Source organism: Merops nubicus, unplaced genomic scaffold, assembly GCF_000691845.1.
Source record: "Merops nubicus isolate BGI_N331 unplaced genomic scaffold, ASM69184v1 scaffold51365, whole genome shotgun sequence".
NCBI classification, from domain to species: Eukaryota; Metazoa; Chordata; class Aves; order Coraciiformes; family Meropidae; genus Merops; species Merops nubicus.
Genome location: NW_008612604.1, coordinates 1 through 16598, shown reverse-complemented (window position 1 = coordinate 16598; position 16598 = coordinate 1). Strand labels below are relative to the sequence as shown.

The window sequence follows — 16598 nt, the reverse complement described above, 5'->3', positions numbered from 1 at the left end:
TCATTCCTAGGTTTTAAAAAAAATATTACTATTTAAGTACCTACCCATTCACAAAAACTAGAGTAGCTAATTGCGTACTAGCTGTACCTAACTCCAGAATCAGTATTAGACTCCAAGTCTGTATTTAGATTTCAGAAATTATTTTCATTTCTATCACAGGCAGGAATTTGGATGATCAGACTATTATAAATAGGATCTAATTCACTTTGAAAGATGTTTAAAAGTTCTCTGTCAAGACACATAAAACATGTAAATTCTAAATCATGTCTCTTTGGAGGAATCACAATTAAATAATTCTCTTCTTAGTACCAGTCAAATGCGATTTCCTTCGCTATTATATACAGAATTAAATAAGAAAATACCGTGTAAGAGCAGTTTCCACACTTGTTTTCACAGTATGCAATCTTAATAGATTCTTCTACATACTGGAAAGACAGGAATGAATAGGGCAGACCTAGATGATACACCAGACGGCCACATCTAAGGGGAGAAAGAATTCTGTGGTTACATATGCAGACATACCTAAAATTAAATCTCTCCTCTTATCACACCTGATTTTATTTACGTCAGTCCACTCACACTGTACATGGACAATATTTCTGTCCAAGGAGCTTACAGGCAAAACCAGTATCTGCCCTGCAAACGTTTGCCCACTCAACTGCATTGGACAGCAGTCTGAAGCATGACTGATGCCTGACTTCGTAACTCTACTGGCAGAAGCTGGAGCAGCATTTAGACCAGAAAGCTATGCTCATTATAGACCTATCCTGCTAATGAGGAGGGCTGTTTGCATGGTGGTACATATTGCCAGATGATTGCTGCACCCTTGCAAGTAACGTTTTTATGCAACATAACATGTATTTTGATTGGAGTGTGCATTGTGGTGCATCTGCATTACTTAGTGTGCATGAGGGGATTTTTATGGTGCTTGTTTGTCCCATGTATGTACTTGAGTCTTCTGATAGGCACCTGACTACACAACTGGTACACTCAGAGGAGCTGGAGTAAGTGCAGAACCTGTGCACAGGGCACCTTGTTAAGTACCACACCTGCAATGCCAACACACGCCCTCCAGCCTTAGCTACCCACACGTCCACAGTGCATGTCTGGGGTCAGCAGCAGGCAAAGACTTCACTGCCAATAAAGGCAATAGAAAGGACACACATTCCCAGAACCACATTGGGTCACGGCCCAAGGACTCCCAAACCAACTCACAGCCCAAGTGTGTCCTGCCTGTCAAGAGCACAGAACCACTCAATCTTTCGAAACACCATGGGTCACGTGTCAGCTTTGGGGCCCTCCCACAACCACACACAGCCTTGTTCTGTTTGTCTTTCATGACAGCAACCTTCCATACTTAAGTATAATTTCTGCTGCAACATGCAAACACTTTCTAAAGATCGTTCCAGTGATCGTTTCAAGCCACAAGCCTAATTTAGCTAATTATTCAATTTCATCATATTACAAAAAAAAAAAAAAAGATAAGTAACTTTCTAATTCTTTATTAAACTTAACTGTGTTTCACTATGAACTGAGAATGTTTGTTACTGCAACCTAATACTAATTAGGTTGAACATGTTAGAAGTGTAGTACTTTTCAAATAATTTCCACCAGATCAAAACCGAAAAAGGAGGTTTTTGGTTGAAGAGTTATTACTGGTTCTGCCAAAAGAAATATGTCCCAGAATCCTATGACCAAAAAGCTATTTGCTTCCAAAGTCTTAAGTTTCACATAATTTTTTCATACAGCTACATGACATTTTCAACAGCCCTAGTCAAAATGTTTTAATGAGAACTTGGACAGCTTTTCTTGTTTGATTCTACTTTCACATGCATGGACGTCATCAAGTTGTCTGAAAATAAAAATAGTGTAAGAGCAGAATGATGCTATCAAATTCTACACTCAGTTATATTAATGTAAATCCACAGTAATTATAAAGAAAAAATTGTTTATCCCAAATTTACCTAAGCAAAAGCACACTTCTTTTTTCAGCTTTCTTTTCCCAGTAAATGCAAGTGCAACTTAGAAGTTAAGTTATAATGTCTTTATAGTGAGGCAATTACGTGATGTGAGGTTATCTGCAAATTCATGAGATTATACAGAGATCTACAAAGCACTACTTTAAATACATGCAAATATTTTCCTTTGTTCCCCTGTAAATACAAACCTGTCATAGATGAGAAAGTCATCTTTGTTTCCATCTAAGGTAGTCCAGATATCAGCTTGCTGTTCATCTTGCTGGTAGACAGTAATATAGTCTGAAACACTTTCTTTCAGTAGGTGAAACTTCCTCCGGGAATAAGCTCCCTGATGGTTGACAACTACATAGGAGATATTGACCAGTCCTTCATTCTCCAACTTCACCCGCAGGTCCTCCAATCTAGCGGACAAGGTAAAGAAGCAAGAGCATAAATCATTAGAGAATCGTAAGATTTGCCACATTCCACAAAAGTTAACGTGCTCCCTATCGCTTTTATTACAGTCAGAGCTATTTTCTCCCTGTTTTAATAGCAACAGTCTGACACTATTAAAACATTCATGCCAACTGCAATGACTATCAGCTATAGCATCACCCAGCCAGAGTCTAACATAGCTAATGTGCCATGAGTTTTGGCCACACAGCTGGTTAAAGAGTATGTGCTGTAAATGCAGCAGGAAGATGAATAATGAGGAAAGCAAACCTGCAGTAAAAGGCCGATAGCTCTGCCACTCCATTAAAAGGCTGATCGCTCTCCCACTCATCTGGGCATGGCTATTTGCTACAATAGCCAGAAAAGGGATATTACAGCAGCTGGGTTGAAAGAATGGCTGTAGGATGTGTCTACGACCTGTCTGGCAACTATTATTTCCCTTTGGCATCCCATCACAAAGTCTTTCCTTGCTCCACAGTAAAGAAAGCTGTTTTCTTGCTGTACAATGTGGGTAGGTTTTTATTTTCTTTTAATTTACAACCTTCGTATTTAATTGCTCTAGAAATTTTTTTTGGTTTTTTGGTTTTGATATTGACTTTGATAGAGCCACCACTTTTTTTTTCAAATCTAGTTCTTAAAAAACTTGCAAAGACTATTATAACACAAAGTTATGCAGCCTAGAGGGGGAAACTAAGATGTTATTGCAGTGATTAAAATCAAACTCTGAAACTGGTACTATGAATTTTTACACCAAATGGATCAGAGATAAGGGCTATGTGCAGGCTGTATCCTGCTTGGGTCAGCTCCAACTTATTTTCTTGCTGCTGTTACTGCCACAATACCTGGTTACTTGCACAGAACTATGCTCTAGAAACCAGAGCACCAATGTCTCAGGTCTTGTATGAAAACACAACACCAATGATTCCCTTGAATGTTTCATCTGGTTTTTGAAAGGACAGTCTTTACCTTATCTTCTGGATTACTTTTGTGTATCTGGGACCTCCGAACAGGGGCTGGAACAGCTTGTTAAAAGCACATGTTTTGATTTGCCTTTTCCCCTACAGATCTTATGTAAGAAATGAGTGATCACAGTTCTATGAGTTTCAAGTCTTCTAGCCCTGTTACAGAATTATGATGCTTCTTGGCTTCAGCATCTTTGCTACATTAATCACTTGTTAACTGAAGCATAGTCCTGAGGAAGTTTTCTTGTTGGGTTTTCATGTGTTTTGGGTTTCACTAATGTCAAGTTGATCGTACTTTTATGTTGTAAATACAGTCTGGAGAGGATGATCTGTCAGTCAGGACTAAGTAAAGAACCTGAGCTGCTGGCAAAGAACGCTTCTGCTGAGAGTTAACTTGGTCACTGGGTCACACATGACAGCTGGGATGGTGGCATCTGAGGAATTCAGAGTTCACTGCATGCATCTGTAGTTGGGCACACGTATTATTCTCCAATAGCATTTTTTTTAAAAAAAAATTACATATTTACCAAGTTAAACTGACAAATCAACAAAAATTTGGAAAGATATTTATACTCACCTGGAAGCCTGCAGCAGGCACAAGTATCAGCTAGCTTGGAGGAGAGCCACCACCGTCACTGAGCCCCTTGAGTTCAGCATTGGGTTCTCCTCCCCAATATGCCATTCTGGGGGCTCCTTGCAGTTCTGGATCTCTGTCCCTCCTCCTGGGAGGAGACAGAGAGCCAGAACTAGCCCTAGCCCCGCCCACATGGCTGGGCTTTATCTGAAATGAGAGAAAACAAAATGGGTTTAATGTGTCAGCAAAGTTCAGGCTTGAAATTTCTGTAACAAAATATAGCAGAATATCAGCTCCATTCAGTCTAAAAAAGATTTAAACAAAACAAAACAAACAAACAAACAAAAAACCAAAAAAAAAAACCACCCCAAAACCCCAACCAACCAACCAAAAAAAAAAAAAACCAACAAAAACAACAACCACCAAACCAAACTTGAGAATAATTTTTTTTGTTTCCTGCTTGATCATATTTCTTTTATTTTGCAGTGGAGTTCCCCCATAATAATAGGCCGTATCTTCTTGTTGTATACAAACACCTGAAAAGTAGGTGTTCAGAGTCACTTCATTTTCTTCCGAAATTACTAATCAGACTGCTTTGTTCCTTCCTTTTCGTAGCGTCTTCTTGACTGTTTCTAACACTTCTGTGATTTTAAAGTTGCCCCGTTTCTCATGTTTGGAAATCAGTTGTGCTGAGACAGTAAGAATCTAGACCGGTTCACTCCAGATTAGGAATAATTCCACTAATTTAAAAGAAGTTGCACCAATGGTGTATCTTGGTACAAAGCAAACATTACAGAAAAAAAAAAAAAGACTTAAAGAGTTTTACAAGGCAGTCTGTAGTATTTCAATCCCTTAGAGAAAGATCTCTTAAGAACACAGGCACTAGAAACACTTTTGCAAAAACAAGAAATGAAAAACTTGAGTTTCAGGATTACTCAGATCTTACAAAATCTCTTACCCACCCTTAGTATATTTAATGTTTATGAAAATGAAAGCATACAAGAAATTATGTAATTATCTTTTACTTTTACTCTATTAAGGTAATAATTTGGGCTTAATATATTCAGAAAACACCCATTACTGAGAAATATATATAAAATTATAAAACTGCTCCCCAACATGTCCTAGGTTTTGGAATTGTATAATTTCACCACTCACACCAAAGTCTGACATAAACACAGAAAGTTTTGGGAACACTGAGCTCTGATATCAACCTTGTAATATACTAAAAAAAAACAAAAAAAAACCAAAAAAACCCATTTAAATAACTGATCTTTTAAAAGAGGAGCCAGCTTCTGGAAAGCCAATATCATTTGTGAAATCCATCTGTCCCTAATGTTTCTTTCCTGTAGTTCTACCGAAAGCATTCTAGCTGCAGTACTATGAAGATTAGACTGTGGTCCAACAGATACAGTGGGGCTAGTTTTGTACTCTTTCCTCACACCTGGAAAGCTGCCCCCTTTTATATCTCTTATAGATACATGAAATTCCTGTGACATCTTGAGATCTTCCTATGCCTTTTCAGCCCTCTGCAGCCCTGGCATGCAGCACCCAGCAACAGCTGCCTCGCCCCATGAACCAGACGCGAGCTACGTTCTGAATTTCACTTCTCTGTGCATTTCAACTTTCTACTTGGTTTCCAACGGAAATTTCCACAGTCAGCCTTTTCAGCCAAAGAAACAAGCAGACACTATGCCAAATCTTAAGTCATGAGAAGTTCTTTCATAGCAAAACCAGCACACTCACCCTTTCCTCCCCCCACTCCTTGGCAGCTCTGCTCAACTCCGCTGCAGAAGAAAACACTGTGGGGAAAAGGGCTGTGGTATTTATACAGCTCTTGTTTATCTCACTTTGAAGACACAGTTCAAAGTTCAGGGAGCTTATTCTGAACGACCTTGCAAGCAAAGCAAACCCCTTTAGTAAAAGTAGCCAAAATATTTTGCCGCTAACTAATTCCAAGTAGAAACCATTTATCATGCAGAATGGTGTGGTATTTTTCATACAATGGCTTTGAATATCAGGTTATGCAGTTTGTCAGTCACCCCGATCAGCTCGAGGCAGTGGTACAGTCAGAAGAAGGGGGTGGGCCAAAGGGTCATTATTTTCTGAACACAGTGGTAACCACAGTGAGAGGGGGAAGGTACTTCTCCAGAAAAAAATGCTGAGCTGGCAGGTTTTTCTGTCGTATGCTTTATCTGCTATTTGCCTTAGAGAATGGTGTACCTTGTCTGAGGGCTCCTTTTGCCCAGATGCTCTTGATTACCTCTCTGGGCTTTAAAACTTATTTCTGTAGAACCTGCCAGTTTATTAACCTCTGCTGAAGGTTAGAGCCAAGACCTTCAGCCATTTAAATCCATGTAGTTACATGAAAGCCATGACGCTCTACCAGCTGGCAATGGCAACTTAACTCTCTGTGTTATCCCGTCGTGTTTTCTTAACACCACCCTCACTGAGGTGTCTGTGGACAAACTGGGTTAAACAGTTTCCTTACTCACTTTCCTTGAATTGTTTGTGTGTGTTGTATTTTATTTTGACAGAAGTTTGCTTGAGTTTTATTTCCTTCAACATACATATTACATGTGTTCATGGAGAAATCAACGTTTAAGAATTTGGTGTTCCTCCAGAGTTTAAGGTGGTGAGGTTTACATTGCTTAGTTCTATGTCCTGAGACAGTGTTTCCTTCACAGATGAGTGTTATGCTTCTGGTTGGGTGTGAGAAATGGAACTGCCATCCTTGGAGTTTATTCTATAGAAGTCCTATGCTCAACTCAGTGGAAAGAAGGACAAAGATCTGAAGTTATATTCGGTAGTCTTGGAGGACACAACAGACATCAGAGTGGGACTGAGTATTTTTTAAAAGGTGGAATGTGCTCACATTCTTTATACCGTTAGAGAAACTCATCCTTGTATTACTCGCTGGGTTGGGACCATGCCCTAACGACTGTGACGATGTCCTCTGCTATTCCAAATGATGGATTATTTGCTGGGTATCCTGACTCAGGATAGGGAGTTGATTTTTAGTGCTCATAAAAGCCTGCAAGGTCAGGTGGGAGTAAGGAGTTGGTTACATCATGTCTGTCAATTCCTAAACAAGTGGTGAAGCAATCACAAAGAAATTAAGTAGGTACAGGTCTATTAACAGGGAGAAGAATAAAATTCAGCTCTGCAGTGACTGAGTTGGTCTCTTGACAATCGTTGCAACACAAGTGGAGATACTATCAAATAAAGAGCTACATTTCTTTCATTAGCATTTCTTTTTTAGCTTTGCAGGGAGGGATGTGCACAAGGCTTAACAAGTGCTGAGCCTATAATCTGTATGTAATACAACCAAGTGCTGCTGAGACTAGCAGCAGCTCACAAGTACTGAAGAATGCAAGGTCCAGGCAGAGTAAACTGAGCTGAAGGAGCTCACTTATAAGCCAGCTCCCTGGCAACAGAAAGTACATCAAGGATGGAAATATGCAGCAATCACTACTGACAAGTTGGTATTTCCTCCCATACGGTATACAGAGACACATGCAGAGCCTCAGTTCCCTTAGAGAGAGACGAGATGCAGCTGTAGTTAGCAATTACCAGTGTGCCAATAAAGAATATCTACTGTATTAATATTATTATATCACATTTTATTTATTATAACCTTTATAATTTGAAGGACTGCTTAACTAGATTCATAGTGATAGGTCGTAAGCATCTTGCGTTCTGCCACTCACTTTACCTGAGATCATTGTTCTGGCTCGAGTTATTGAGGAGAAAAGTTCTTCTGTCCTAAAGCAAGCAGTAGGGAATATGAGAATGTTAGCTGTGGGTTTAGATAGATCTAATTTCATTGTTTTAAAAATGTATAAACCCTCAATATATTTAAATTTCAGTCTGAAGCATTACTCTTTCTGAACAGAAAAAAAAAAATTCACTTCTACAATTTTTTTCAAACAGTAAAGATATTAATGATTGTTAAGTTTACAGTCTAAGAGCCTGACCAATTCATTTCTTGTATTGATCTCCCTTGAATCTGGAGACTCCTGTGGCCCTTATAAAGAAACGGTTGTCTTAAGTCTTAATTTTGCTTTCCACTGCAAATGTTTTCTTAGTTGTTGAGTATGTTCCAGTCTCACTGCAGGAGGCAGTTGTGACCTCTAATTTGGACAAGTCCTGCAGTTCCAAAGAAGAGTTTTGATAATTACCATCCTGTTTCTACTCACTTTCTTACTAGGGGAGAAATAATGGTCCTGGTGGAAATAACGGCCCCCTTCCCTTCTTACTAAACATAAACTAGCCCCTTTTTTGGCATGTTTCAAACTTTTCAAAGGATCACAGCACATTTTGGAAATCAACTGAAGTTTGTTAATTCTGTTCTCTAGATTGGTAACACTTCTCTAAAAATAAATCTGAAATGGACATGGAAATATGTGGCTGTTAGTAATTGTATTCTAGTAAACTCTGCTGTAGTGTAGAGGGCAGAGGAAGAATGCAGGTTCTATCATGAGACCTTAGGACTTCAGTGTCTGTTTTGCTCTTGTGACTGAGGGATGTCACAAACAGGGAGTTCAAAGTCCACTGTCAGGTCCTAAGTCTCCACTGATTCTTCTCAAGTCTTCTCAATTTTATAACAGTGTAACTGTGTCAGCTTAGTAGAGTTACTCATACTTTATAGTGGAACGAATTGCAACAAAAGCAGGCTGTTGAGGTTTACTTAATGCTTACATAAACAAATTCCCATTTGTTTATGAGCCCATAAACTCTTGGTTAAATGCTGTAAATAAAGGGTAACTTTAGTGAAGGGTAAGAAGTTGTACTAAAGTAAATTCAGAAAAATAATTAGAACCACAAGTTCATCAGTTAAAGTAACTCCGGAAAGGATCACGGTGGAACATTGGTCTCGTGCTTCTCGCATGTGAGATCCAGAGCAACACGAGGTAACAAAATGCATACTTATCAGAATCTGAAGGAAGCAACAAGAGCTGACATCATCTGATATAAGTCTGGACAGTGTTTCAGCGAACGAAGTAATAGCTGATGTATGCAATTGTCTACTTAAAACCAAAATGAGACTTAAAGGAACTTGTAGAATATATTTATCTGGTAGATAAATATTTTGCTTTTCTGTTTCCAAATTCCATTATAATGATGAAATATCTTTCTCTGCTTAAACCTGCCTGTAGCACACTCTAATTATCAAGGAAAATCTTTTTTTTTATCAGACATACCCTAAGTCATAATCATTGCACAGATTACAAACGCAAACTGACGGTAGTTGCCAAATGGCCACGTGTATTCTGAGTTCCTTAACAGCTCTCTTTACGTTCTAAAGCGTCCTTCCTGCAATAATTCTATCAGCTTGCAAGTTTCCCATATGACCTCAGTGAGCCTAAAACTGATGGCCTTCTCATCGTTTGAAGGAAGGATGAATGATGATACCCAAGAGGTGGTTAATAAAACCATAGCTGTACATCATCTCCTGTATTTTTTTATTTTTCAGGGTATTTAGTAATACTTGGCAGTCCGGTGACCTACAGAAGAAAACAAAAAATTCCTTCATTTTGGTGTGACTCTGCTTAGGCTCCTGGTGTTTGGGATAGTAAACCAGGAAGAAGTAAATGCAATCATGCAATGTGCCAGGTGTGGTATCTGTACGGGAGATGGGTTTCATATCCCACCCAAAGAGTCATGATCTCTCCTTCTACAGGAATGATGCAGTTGCACCGGGAATTCAGCAGGCAAATTTACGTTCTCCAGTATGCTGTGCTGAGTCAATGCATAACTACAGTGATTAAGGATCTGGACCAATGAATACAGAGAAAGTTAAACAAAAGTGGGTTGGTGGCTTTGGTTTTTGTGAGGGTTTTTTGTTTGTTTTGTTTGTTTGTGGTTTGTTTGTTTTATTCAGATGGTTCTCTTTACATTAACAGATCAGGAGGATCAAGAGGATGTAACTGTGATCGTAACTTCAGAAGTATCACAAGCAGTACATGCAACTCCCACTAAAATCTTTACACCAAATAGCTCTCCTCAGGAGATGTGAAGGAAAACATTTCATCAGCTAAATCCACAGCAGTTCATTCCAGGTGACTTTAAAGGCTTCTCAACAGAAATACCTGCACAAGCAAGTTCTTGTTAATGATTTCTGACAGGTCAGCCAAGCATAGTTCACTGAACAGAAGCCCAGCCAGGGAATGGAAGTTATGACTGCACAGTACATGGGATTCAGTGAAAATATACAGTGAACCTTACAGGAAGTTCACATCTGCTTATCTGTTGTAAAATATATGAAAAATGAAGAGAAAAATTAAACCAGTGAATTAATAAGAGAGTTTTATACGAAAAGGTTCTCTTTCAAGAACTGTTGAATTGTGATTTAAAAAAGGATAACATATGTTTTGTTAGATTTATTTTTGTGGCTCTATGTTGCTTTATTTTCCTGAGAGTACAGCAGTGGCTGCAAACACCATGGTCTGCAAGAGATGTTAAGAGAGCTTAGGGACAGATTCGAGTTAGATGAGTGTGAGGTGGAGACTGCTTAACATGAAATAGAGTCTGACAAACTAAACTATCAAATACCTGATATTGAATGTTGACTGTTGATGATACCTCTTTTCAAATAGAACTGAACTGTGAAAAAGATTTCCTGTGCACTCTTTAGGATAAAAGCCTACGAATGTGCTACTAGCACAACTAATGAAGGTGCAACAGGCTAAATTAACCGCTTTTTACTCTTCTGTCCATCTTGGAAATTCAAAAGAAGCTGCCAGTTCAACAACAAAACACTCTAAGAAGCACACTGTTTGTGAATGGGTGAAACCATTTGCTAATGAAACACAAAAGTAGATCAGTTCAAGTGACGGTTTACACTTAACAAAATATACTTGCTGCTGCAGCACACAGGAAGCCAAGATTGGCAGCCATCTACTCCTGCCATGAGTAAAAACCATTTTCACAAAAAAAGGGAGCTTCCTAGTATTATAATGAACTCCAAACATAAGTACTTCTCGTGGTCTCTGTAGATAAAGAACTGTTGTAAAGCAATACTGACCTTCTGAGGTCTAGTAGAAGAACTGAACAGCTTGTTAAATGTGTTCTATACGAAAGAGAGAGCTGTGCTGATAAATACACTTGTAATAAATCCTGGACAGACTGGCTTTGCCCATCTGGTTTTTGAATGCTGATGTAGGTCTGGAAAAGTCAGATCTTTATCTGATTTGTTTCAGGAAAGATCATTTCACCTGCAAGGAGAACTTAGAGCAGCTGTCTTACAGTAAGGCCTTTCCTCTTGTCATCTGTGCCATCATTTAGAGTCAGCACCAGTGACCAGCAGTCAGCCCCTACCTATATTTGGTTTCTTTTAGCAAAGCTATGCTAGCTTACAAGTTGTGCCTTCAGCAGACGGTACTTTGTCAAATGTACCAGCTATTGACATAGAGGTGCTGGTACTGCAGCCCACACTCAGAAGGTAATGGGTATACCCATAGTCAGCTGGATAATTGCACACCTTCTGGAAGTGCTAAATGCTCATTAATTCAACAGACTGGAATAACTTTAATACTAGAGTATAGAATGCAGTTGTCATAAATTCCTACTAACTGCTGGAGAAAAGAAAAAAAAGACCATTACTAGCTTCAGATTTCCAAGTATTTCCTATTCTCCTGAAGAATTAACATTTTTGCTGAAAATTATAGTTATTCACTAGCATACAATTCTTTTTTTTCTGTGGTTTGTATTAAATATGTATAACAGAACTCCCTAATCTTCCAAAAGCACTGCCTCAACTTGTGGAACTTGAAAAGTGAGTGAGTCTCGGTCCTGACAAGAAATAGTCATCACACTATGCCTCAGTATCTTTCCATTCAATGGAGGTTTGTGCCTCTGCCCATGTGCAAGGACCTTCATAGAACTACAGGAGAGATGAGTCCCAGGTTGGCATTTTACTTTGGTAAATCCTCGCCTCTATCTGACTTCCACTTTGATTTTTTAAGGACTATCCCTTGGCAGGAAGATATGTTCAAAATATTATTCGTGTATGCCTTGTGTTATTTACTAGCTATTGTTTAAATATCAGGCATATAACTGTCTTAAGAATTGGATTTAAGGACGTGTTAGTATTTCCAATGGAGCCTAGAGTCAAGGTGGAACAGCTGAGCAGCTCCCACGCCCGTCTTCGACCATCAGTGTTTTATCCAGCCCTTTGAACTGCAAGATGAATTTCTCTGAACTTCTTCTGGTCAGCAAAAAAAAAATAAAAAGAAGAAAAACAAAGTAGGGATTTGTGCTGACCCTGCATCATGATCATTGCCAGATTTCCTGTAAGAGCTCAAGAAGAGGAAATAAAATATGAATGTGAAGTGAGAAAAACTTGTTGCACTTTAAAAGTCATGGCAATAAAGCTGCATAACCTTCTCTCCAACCAAGCTAGTAGGGATTCAGACTGAGAGACAGACCAGCAAACTAAAGGTATAAGTGATCCCCTGAGTGGAATAACAGTAATAATTAACAATAAATGTTTTTAATTATATTGTCCTTTTCAGAAAGGCTTAATTAAGTATTGCTTGTGAATGTTTTAAGTTAATGATAAAAGTTTTGTTGAATCTTTAACACAGACATGTGCCCAAGATAAGTTAACAAATATATAACTCAAGGATCATGTGGGATTTCAGCTATCTAGTTGTCCTGAAGCCAAATGCAGGACTTCATTCTCCACTGTTCAGGCAAACGATTGTGCCGCCAGCATCTCAGGCACTGTTTGAGGCTTACAACGTGGATCGTGCACGAGGCCCGTCTCAAGAACTGAAATGGCAGCAGAGAGAGAGGCCAGGTGCTGTTTCTGCAGCACACGTGCTGTGGTGGCCGCTCCATCGGCATGGCTGCAAAGGCAGCACTGAAGCTGCTGTTCAAGTCATGGCCATTGTGCCACGTAGCGCACAGGGTCCTGCATGGGTGGAAGACACACCTGAAGGATGGAAGGCTGTGCCAGAAAGAAAAAAGTTCTTGATGGAAAAAAGTCTTCCCCTCCATACTGGGAAGAATTATACCTGGGCTGCTGAGCTTTCCAACTTTTTATTGCTTTTAATACTATCTTAATTGCCTGTGGGACATTTCCCTGATTGTCTACAGGTTCTGAAGTAAACTTTCATCTCTAGCGAACATTTTATGAACCTACCAGTCAGACATAATTTTTCCCAGCAATAATATGGTCCATAGGTCTGTGGTTTTCTAGCAAGACTACATGGCCTGAAAGGAGTAAGCTAAAACCATCTGTTAAAGTTTTGGTGTGTATAACACATGGAACTGCAGCGCTGATAGTGGGCTAGGCAAAACTTTTTCTGCCAGCTTAGATTTAACTAGAGAATCATAGAATCATTAAGGTTGGAAAAGACCTCCAAGATCATCAAGTCCAACTGTCGGCCAAACACCACCATGACCACTACACCGAGGCCTGAAGTACCATATCCATACGTTTTCTGAACATCTCCAGGGATGGTGACTCCACCACCTCCCTGGGCAGCCTGTTCCAATTCCTCACCACTCATTCAGGAAAGAAATTTTTCCTAATATGCAATCAAAACTTCCTGTGGCATAACTTAACCCCGTTTCCTCTCATCCTATTGGTAGTCACCTGGGAGAAGAGTCCAACACCCACCTCCCTACCACCTCCTTTCAGGTAGCTGTAGAGCGAGATAAGGTCTCCCCTCAGCCTCCTCTTCTCCAGACTAAACAACCCCAGTTCCTCAGCTGCCCCTCATAAGACGTTTCCCAGACCCTTCACCAGCTTTGTTGCTGGTTCTCTGGACCCACTCCAGTACCTCAGTGTCTTTCTTATACTGTGGTGGTTACTCTTCCCAGGCTCTGTAGATTTCCATGGATCATTGAAGAGAGACAGAAAAATCACCATATTTCATGTCCTGATGGGCTATGTTCACTGTTGCTTATTGAAACAAATCCCACAAAGCAAAACCATTTTTGCAAGTCAGGTTGCAGAAGATTTGCTTGTGAAAATCCGTATGACCCCTGCAGAGGCAACGTCTACTCATACAGAAGCTTTGTAAAAAATGTGTATGTATGGTATTGCGTTTCACGATGCACATGCAGACCCACCCAGAAATGCATGGTATGTATATTTATGTCAACCATTAGCACAGGTAACTCCTAAACAGAGGTTTTCCTTAAGAGGTTTCCCAGAGAAGTACTGACCTAGCCAAGGCCTTCTGAAATTGTATGGGAAGCCTGACTAGCTTTAAATGACCCTTCCAACCCAATCCATTCCATGATTCTATAATTCTGGGATAAAAGGGAAAAAAATAAAACCAAACAACAATGAAAGTACTTAACACCTACTGTTATTTAAGCCACTAGAGCATGCTTTTAGGCATGCTTCTCACAATTCTGCAGAACCCAAATCACTGTGGCTTACGAAACTGATAAGAAGCAAAGTTTTAGACTTGCTGCTTCTTTCCGATATCTAAAATTACATAAAAGAAAGTATTTGTATAAGAGTGCTAGAATTCAACCACCCTCTCTTGCAGTGTTCACCAGACACTGACCTCCCTGCTTCGCTGGTCACCTTATCTTTGTGAGGTCACAAAAATATGAAACTTGCACACAGCAAATAAGATTTGGTGTGGAGCTTACAGGGCAGCAGATAATACTGGGTACATACAAACGCACATCCTGTCTTAGCTGTGCAATTTCCTCTGAAATACAGAGAAAACAAAGGAACAAGGTGACATCTCTGTGTCACAGGTGAAAGGTTTAAGGATATTTAACATCAGTTCACAATTCAGCACGTTAGTTCTCAAGCATTGCATTTTACAGTTACCACTATAATTCTGACTCAATCATTAACTCCTTGTAGCCTATCTTCACTCTCGAAATAGTAACGAGATGGGGACGATGAACAGAACAGATCTCTGTCAGAGGCACAACCCGTATTTATTTTCCTTTGAAACTTTATGTACAGTCACTGACACAGTTTCACTAGGCGTAGCTATTGAAAGGGCTCTACAGAAAGGTTTTTCTCTTGTGTAACAGCACACATCTGCCTTGCTGTAGGTATGACAGTAAAGCCCTCTGATGCACAGAACAAGTCATTGTGCAATGGAGACATGCTGAGTCATCTGATCCCAGGAAGATTTCTTGCAAATGATTGATAACAGTACAGGAATGAACAGCTGATTTCATAAGACTTATTTTAATAGAAAACACCAGCAAAGGCCACATAGCAGCTATCTGAATTCTGCACCTGCTTGGATGAATCCTGTGGTGGTGAGGTGAGACAGTGCAGTGGGAGAGCTGGGTGTGTGACCAGTGCATTAGGCAGCTTTCAAAACTACCTGGGAAGCCACTCAGAACTCTCCAGGAAGCTGGGTATAAGTCACAGGCCGATTGGTGGAAAGCCTTGTGCTAGATAAGCTAAAGGTCCCTTTTGGCCTTCGTTTATAATTATAATCTGCATCAACTCCTTTTAGAAAACAGTTATCTGCCCAATCCTGCCCATTAGCATGCCTTCTGAATGCTCGGCTTCACGGCCGCAGTTTATTAATGCCTTCCTTTCTTCAGATAAGAAGGAGTTTCTTTATTAAAGAAAGGAAATATATGATTCATGCTTTCCTACAATTATCTTAGTATTATTTTTTGTCCATTTGCTACTTCACAGCCCTCCCCAGGAGAGCCTGCCTGGCTGGATGTTCTCTGCTTTCTTCAACACTGCCGTGAGATGCCCAGACCTGGAAGAGAACATCTAAACTTCGGTGTTATTCACAGATGCAGCTGAACATTGTGTCCAGAAGGCTTATCAGGTTATTTTAACAAATACAGATTTCTCCAGCATCACTGAGGTGATTCTGGAAAAGGAAAAAAAAAATAGGGAATTTTTAGGTGTACAAATAGCTAATACATATTGAACTGTAGATACAGATAAAGATCATCTGGATGTTTGCTTAACATGTTTTTTCCTTATACAAATAAAATGCACTACAAGCCAGGTTATTCTGGACCTAAAATTGTGTTGGTTTATAATATAACTCTCAGAAATCCTAGAGGTAGTGCTGGGAAACCCCACACCCTCTAAGAGAGGAAAAGGAGAACCTGGAAAGTTATGACTCAACCATTCTGATTTTGTATTTGAAAAGCTATTAGGAAAAATTATTAACAGTTAATTTAAAAGCTCCCCATGTAGGCTGCCAGTACTGTTAAATGGGTGAAGCTACAGGAAAAAAGTAAAGAAAGAAGGACTATCCAAAACCCCAGAGGGTTAAAAAAAAAAAAAAAAAAAATCAATCGGGGTGATGGGGGAGGGGAAGCAAACCACTAACCCTGTCTGGACAGGTAGAAGGTTCTGGAAGGGAAATTTTTAGTTCTAGTGTTGTTTTTTGGGCCTATATGTAACTTCAGCAGTATTTTGGTTTGAATTACAAGCTACTGAAGATACAGTTCTTCAACTAAAACTTAGGTCTATAACGGTTTAAAGCGAACTTCCTGTTTGGTTTTCTTTTGGTTTTTTTTGTGTTACTGTATTATAAAACACTGCATAGAGTCTTAGGAGTTTATGTCTTAAAGGGCATATAAAAACGAAGTCGAACTTGATGGAGTGTCTGTTGTTTCTGTGCCACCTGAAGCAGGATTTCTGTGCGGAGTGGCCGCCTCGGCCACACACGCATGTGCCCG

General features: G+C 39.6%; 1 protein-coding gene across 1 annotated transcript; it reads right to left on the bottom strand.

Annotated features, from left to right (window-relative positions):
* Positions 1–362: 362 nt before the first annotated feature.
* Positions 363–4141, bottom strand: LOC103774190 (selenoprotein P-like; the record flags this gene model as incomplete). The annotated part of the gene is given in 3 exon segments (XM_008941578.1): positions 363–480; positions 2168–2380; positions 3951–4141. Coding segments are annotated over 3 exon segments (522 nt in total), but the record flags the coding sequence as incomplete, so codon positions are not given.
* Between the last annotated feature and the right edge of the window lie 12457 nt (positions 4142–16598).